The sequence below is a fragment of the Pteropus alecto genome, unplaced genomic scaffold (genome assembly GCF_000325575.1).
Source record: "Pteropus alecto unplaced genomic scaffold, ASM32557v1 scaffold22, whole genome shotgun sequence".
Taxonomy (NCBI): Eukaryota; Metazoa; Chordata; class Mammalia; order Chiroptera; family Pteropodidae; genus Pteropus; species Pteropus alecto.
In genome coordinates this window covers 5,144,318-5,151,444 of record NW_006434839.1, presented here as the reverse complement: position 1 = coordinate 5,151,444, position 7,127 = coordinate 5,144,318, and the positions used below count along the sequence as shown (strand labels likewise).

The window sequence follows — 7,127 nt, the reverse complement described above, 5'->3', positions numbered from 1 at the left end:
ATATGCTATCAATTTGGCTCAAATACTTATAAAAAATTAAAAAAAAAAAATAGTAGTAATCCTTTTCTTTCCCCCTGAACCCTGAATTTAACTTTTTAAAACAAATTGAATCTGAACATAACATTTTCAAACAAAATGGTAATTTTGTCATTTATCCTTCAGAAATATTAATCATATACTAATAATGTATCACCAGTAATTATTAAAATTTCATTTAGTTTCTTCTTATTTTGAGTCAGTCTTTCACATACCATTATCATTCTTTGATCTTTAATACTTGAAGATAAACTTAGGAAGCCTTGTAAATTGACCTTTATTTTTCCTTAGACTTATTGAGGAGTTAGTAAGCATGCTTCCCTTTGCCAGTTCTAGACATAGGAGCAGGTGGGTACGTGGTAGGTTCGAGAATGCCTAGTTATAGAGAGGCACTTTAACCCACTGGTTAAGAACACAGACTGATGACGAACTGCCTAGATTTGAGTCACAGTTCTACAAGTGACTATTGGTGTGACTCAAAGTTTAAATCCAATGGTATTTTTTGAATATTTCAGTTAGTGTTCTCATCGCTTTGGAAGAATGACTTTGAGCTGGGAATTCAGCAACCAGAAAGATGCAGACTAAATGAATCCCTATAACTAGAACAGTAGGATGAGGCAGGAGTTATTCATCTGGGGTCAGGAAAGTCCAAACTTGTGTATATGGGGGATGGGTGTAAAGATTTACAGCCAACATGGAGTTCTGAAAGGCCTTCATCGAATAAAGGATGAGCTCTGTGTCCATCATCCAAATCTCTTTATTCTCTCAAGGTCTTCTGCATCATGCCATCAGTCCCCACCTCGTGCCATTGCTGTGGAAATGTCACAGCGGGAGTGAACCCTTGGTCCCATCAATTTCAGTATTGTCACCATACCTACCTGATTGCAGTATTTCCTAACCACTCCTTTGAACTGTGGTATTTAAAAGTAGTCTTGGGTTGGTTTTAATAATAGTTTACATGCCTGTAAATTCCTGGGCATCCCTTGTTTTAAAACAGGTCATTTGAAATTCCTATAAAATGCTTATGAGTGGAACATTGTTTTTTTTCATCACCTCTATTAGATACCCAAGCTCCAGTAGTTCCGTATTGGCGCCTGCCTGGTTTGGGCATTATTGTCTACCTGCTGAAACAGAGCGCTAGTGATTTCTTCAGCTATTATGACAGTCACCGACGGAGTGTCAACAAGCTACAGAATGTAGAGCAGCTTCCACCAGATGAGATAAAAGAGGTATGACTCTTATAATGAGCTATGAAGCCGCTGATTTTACTAAGGGCTAGGGTACTGGTGTCAGACTTGTGAATAAAGATGACATATTCAGTAAGATGAAAGGAATTGAAATGATTTCTCTGTGTGGCTTGAAGAAGAGTCCCTCACCTTAGCACCATGCCTCGTAAGTGCAGAAACGCTTGAAAGAAAGACAGTGAAGTTGAACCTGTTCAGGAAAACCACTTACCATTCAGTAGAACGGCAGCTGGCCTTTGAGTGCAGAGTTTTGGTAATTTATAGTCTAAAATCTATGCTGAGAAACTAAGTTTCTGTCGCAAGTGCTTATTCAGTAGAAGTGATTTCTTAGGCCAAACGTCTCTGTGCCTCCAGTATCTTCAGTATCTGATTTACCGAGTTTTTCAGACAGTGGGCTGGCGTGTCAGATGTGACTGCCTGCTTTCGATGACCCGCAGTCATTCCCCACGTTTATTGTAGCTGCAAATGCTGAGCTGCTAGTCTTGCTCCCTAGGCAGCCTGGCCTCTTTCCTGTTTGTTCAGCACAGCTGAACTGTGAGGCGTTGCTTGGCCGCTGCTGAAGCTTCTTGGTGTCCCGTGGCAGCCTGGACCGTTTTGCCATTCCTGGTTCACAGCAGCTTTCCTGAAAAACTCCATATCTCTCTTAAGAGTAGTCAAGGCCTAGTCCCTTTTGGCACTCTTCAGATAATCCTAGAGAACATTATTGAGTTTACGATGTGCTAGGCCCTGAGTTCCGCGTGAATACACGAGGCAGATATTGCTGTCTCATTTCTCAGATGAGGAAACTGAGGCACTGCAAGTTTGCATAACTTACCTAGAGCCACATGGCTAGCAAGTCCAGGTTGAGGCAGGAGTTATTGGCTGAGTTCAGGTAGTCCCTGAAATTATGTGGTTTACATGTGGCAGCCCTTCCCCCTCACGTGTGGCTTATGGCGGATGCTAGTACTCGAAGAGGAACTACAATGTCACAATGAAGTATGTGGCCCCCCCACTTCAGTATGCCTTCTGCCAGACCCAGTGTCTGAATTCTAATTGAACCATTGTGCTTATAGGTATGCCAAATAGACAGGTGGTTGGGGAGGCTTCTGGTTGATGATCATATTTTTTTATGCTCTACAAGTCTGTTTTACATTTTCTTCAGAAGATACATGACAGCTGTTAAAGAAATTCTCTATGACATTGTTACACCTACTGCTTGAAAAAACCTACTGTTTTGTTTTAATTTGACAGAAAATTCGCTGTCAATCGGCCCATCAGCAGATTGGAAATGCCTGTTTCAGGCATAGGACTTTAACAAAAAGAAGATGAATATTCATTTGTGAATTCAACTGCTTTTTGGGTTCTTTTTTTAAGTTACTTGCTTCCTAACCAGATAATATCTCTTGTCTGCAAGGATGTTTAAACTTATTTGAATGTTCCTCACAGTACTTATCACAAGGGACCCTCATAATAGATTTTCATTTTTTGTTGCAATTTACGTCATTCTTAATACTGCATTTGTTTTTTGTTTTTTTTCTTAGTTATGTCAGTCTGTGATGCCTGCTGGTGTTGATAAAATCTCCACCACCCAGAAATATGTTCTAGCAAGACGGCGTTTGGTGAAGCTGATCAACAATCGAGCCAAACTGCTTTCCCTTTGTTCTTGTATCCTTAATGAAATCATAGTGGGACTTGAATGGTGACCTTTAAGAAAATCTGCAAATATAGGAACTATTTACTTATTCTCACATTGTTTGGGCATCGAAACCACATGGAAAGGGACATAATTACCGTTCATTTATTCTCCAGTAAATGCCTGATATATTTCCAAATCAGTATTTTTTTCTTATCTTTTAGAGTGTCTAATAATCTTGATAATGTATGCAGATACGTTCTGTCAGGACAGGAGACAAGGACACTGGAGAGGATGCTGGCACGGTGCCCCACGGTCCCCGCCTCCTTCCTAGCACACCTTACTGCTTTCTGCGGAGACACCTGCAGTGGAATCTTACCTGTCTGTTAGACTGAGGTCGTGGGTACATCACTAAGTGGTGCAGTCTCCCCTTTTTTCTCTTCCTCAGAAACTGATTTTTAAAAAAACATGTGACGAGAATGTTTTCCTTTCATCTGAGCTCTCTGTAGTCATCATAGAGACCTGCCTCTTTATCCTCTGGCGCCATCTGGAGTACTACCTGTTACATTGCACGCCCACAGATTCGCAAGATTCCTTGTTCGCCTCCAGGACCTTGTTTAAAAGCAGAAGGCTACAAGGTAAACTTTATTCTGCAAAGTAGTGAACCATAAATGCATATAGATTTTAATGCCTTGAAAAACTAGATCCAGTTTTATTTATTTTTTTATGTTTTTAGGTTACTGCGAGTGGATTGGGTAATAAAGAGCTACTTAATTATTAGACATCGTTATTTTGTATTTTACTTCTATCTGTGTGGGGCATAAGAACATCTTAGAGGCTGCTTCTCAGCTTCTCCTCTTCTTTCAGTTAAGGGGTTACCCAGGTCCCGAGTCCCCTGATCACAAATAATTTTCTAGAAGAATGGAAGTGGGTCAGCCTAGGCCAGAATTCTTGTTGCTAGAGTGAGCCTCTGACCGATGAGCATGATTTGTCTCCCTTAGCGGGCAAGAAAACAGAAGAAGAGCTTGGGAACCGTGGCCCAGACCAGTGAAACGGGTCCCAGGGCCTTCTGTTTGTCGTCAGTTTCTTCCACTGTGTGGTGGATATATACTTGCAAAGATGGTTTGACTGTGTCTTTTATCTCTAGATTCCTTAGCTTCAGAAGCCAATCTAGATTTTAGAAGTGGACTGACTATAGTGAGCCAACATGACATAGACCAGGTAAGAGTCTGCCTCATACTTTTTTTTTTTCTTTTCACTTTGAAAGGAAAATGGAAAAGCCTAGTGTGTTAGTGAGATTATAACTTCAGGGTATATACAAAGACCTTATGTGAATTCTGGCATGGCCACCTAACAGCTATGTGACTTGAAACAACTTACTTAACTTCTGAGCCTCCATTTCCTCATCGAGAAAATGGGAATGATAATTTATTCTCAGAGTTTCGTCCGAATTAAATGACGTTTCATAGGTTGAGGCTCCTAGGGTAGTGTTGGGAACATAGTAAGCATTCAGTAATTGGTAAGCATTATGATCTGGAAACTCCTCATTTCTTTTGATTAACTTCGTAGAATTTTTAGGCACAAAGGGTGACTCAGCGCTTACTTTTTCAGAAAATAATTTAATGGAGAGGTTATGAGGAGCCATTAAAAATTTCACTATAATAGACTATAATATTATACAGTCATGTGTCACTTAACAACGGGGATTCGTTCTTTGAAATGTGTCAGTAAGTGAGTTTGTTGTTGTGCAGACATCATAGCATGCCCTCACACAAACCTAGATGATGCAGCCTACTGCACACCTAGGTACATACTTCGGCCTATTGAGCCTAGGCTACAGGCCTGTGCTGAATACTGAAGGCAGCTGTAACACAATGGTATTTATGTATCTTAACATATCTAAATATAGAAAAGATACAAGAAAAATAGGGTATAAAAGATAAAAAATGGTACACTTGCATAGGGCACTTACCATGACCTTGCGGGATTTACAGACCTTGCGGGACTGGAAGTTGCTCTGGGTGAGTCAGCGAGTGAGTGGTGGGTGGGCGTGGAGGCCTGGGACATTACATTACTGTAGACTTTTTATACGCATTGTACACTTAGGCTACACTAAATTTATTTTTTTAGGTTTTTTCTTCAATAAATTAACCTTAGCTTATTGCAATGTTTTTACTTTATAAACTTTTCCATTTTTAAAAACTTTTTGACTCTTGTAATAACGCTTAGTGTAAAACACAAGCACATCGTACAGCTGTACAAAAATATTTTCTTCCTTCATATCCTTATTCTATAAGCTTTATTCTGTTTAAAATGTTTTTCTTTTTAAACGTTGTTAAAAACTAAGACACAAACACATACGTTACCTGAGCCCACGCGGAGTCAGGATCGTCAGTATCACACTGTCTTCTACCTCCACATCTTGTCCCACTGGAAGGTCTTCAGGGGCAGTGATGTGCATAGAGCTGTCCTCTCCTGTGACAACAGTGCCTTCTTCTGGAATACCTCCCCAAGGGCCTGCCCTAGACTCTTCTTGAGGATGTGCACTCTTTTCAGAAATATGTCCATGTTGGTTTTTGGCTTATTTCTTTTTTTCATCACAGATTTGCTTGTAAGCAGATAACGCGCCATGAATATTCCTCTCTGTTGATGATGGCTACGAAGCCATTAGGTGATAGGAATTTATCAGCTCCATTATAATCGTACATGTGGCCAGTCATTGTCCCAAACGTCATTACGTGGCAAATGTCTATATAGTATTATGTATTTAGTAACTTCTTGATCAGTAGTATTGGAATTGGATGAAGAACATTCCAAAAACAATTAAAATGAAAACCTCGTAGGAAACTAATAGCAGAATCTTAGGAACAAAGCAGTTATCAGGATGTGTGATATTAGGGAGAATGAATTACAGCTAGATTGGCTCCTGGGCATCTATATGTCCTTAGCCATGATTTGATAAAGCTTCTGCTTGTCCCTAATCCCTCTTGGTCACTGCCTTTCTTAACGCTGAAGACTGGGTTTTATCTAGGAAAGAGAGGCTCAGTTTCAGCATTTTCCAGATCACACTTAGCCAGACGTTATAGATACCAAGCTCTCATCTTCACTCCAGTCAGAAATAATAAATCTGTTATTTAAAAAATCCTATAAAGTTGCCTCTTAGCGACTTTATAACAATAATTCATTTTTTGGCTTGGTGTGTTTTAGGGAAGTTAATGTTACATGTACAGAATTAGCTAAAGAATAGATCCCACAGAATTTTAATAAATATATGTTGAATTAATGACTGATTCATTAGACTGGTCTATTACAAAGCTAGAAGGAATGCAGGCTTAATAAAACATTTTCTCACACTGTGCTTTGATTTTAATGCAAAACCGAAGACAGGTAGAGTCATAATTTTGCACTTATTTTTAGCATTTACGTTTAATACCAAAAAGATCCATCTGAAACTGCATAGGCATTCTAAAATTCTAAAATACATCTGGATTCTAAAGTGTATAACACGTTCGCGTCCCCATTTATATTTTTTGAAAGTAAAAGTGTGCAAGCGTTTTTTTTTTCAATTGCAAAACGAAGTAGAAAGTAAAGTTTCTTTCCAGTGTATCCTTTGCTTCTTTCTTAGTAAGTTCCGTATGGCCCTTCAAGAAAGGTTTTGTGTGTATGTTCACTCAACAGCAGCAGCATCCATAGTTGTTATGTAAAACAAATTTAAAATTTTACACATTTACACAAGAAAGGAAAGAGGAAAAACCAGTATCATATGAATAAAATCTACGGTGGAAAATGTATTGTTTGTTTAATTCGGTATACAAGAAAGGACCATATTATAAAAATCCAAAGCAATTTTAAATGAGAAGACACAGAATAAAAGAAATGCTTGAGACTGCGGTTTTAATCATGAAACGTCATCTGTGTTACCTCCAGCTCCAGGCCGACGCTATCAACGCCTTCGGAGAATCACTGCAAAAGAAACTTCTGGACATTGAAGGATTATATTCAAAAGTTCGATCTCGCTATAGTTTCATACAAGCTCTTGTCAGACGTATCCGAGGCTTACTGAGGATATCACGGAACTGAGCTCTTCTAGGGAAGAGATGAATTGGAAAACTGTCTCCTTTTTATAGATTAGTTTGTCTTTAAATTATGACCAAAAAATATTTTGCTATTTCTTTCTTTATATATGGACATCTTTTCTGTAAACTTCTTTGCCTGGTTTCATCCTCATTTCAGAG

General features: G+C 39.0%; 1 protein-coding gene across 1 annotated transcript in view; it reads left to right on the top strand.

The window, feature by feature from the left end:
- NUP205 (nucleoporin 205) overlaps positions 1-7,107 on the top strand; it is a 67,428-nt gene extending 60,321 nt beyond the window's left edge. The window contains 5 exon segments of the mRNA XM_006910494.3: positions 1,099-1,265; positions 2,801-2,924; positions 3,402-3,530; positions 4,040-4,113; positions 6,820-7,107. Of these exon segments, the coding sequence (XP_006910556.1) occupies positions 1,099-1,265; positions 2,801-2,924; positions 3,402-3,530; positions 4,040-4,113; positions 6,820-6,972 (647 nt within the window). The 3' untranslated portion in view covers positions 6,973-7,107.
- The last annotated feature ends 20 nt before the right edge of the window (positions 7,108-7,127 follow it).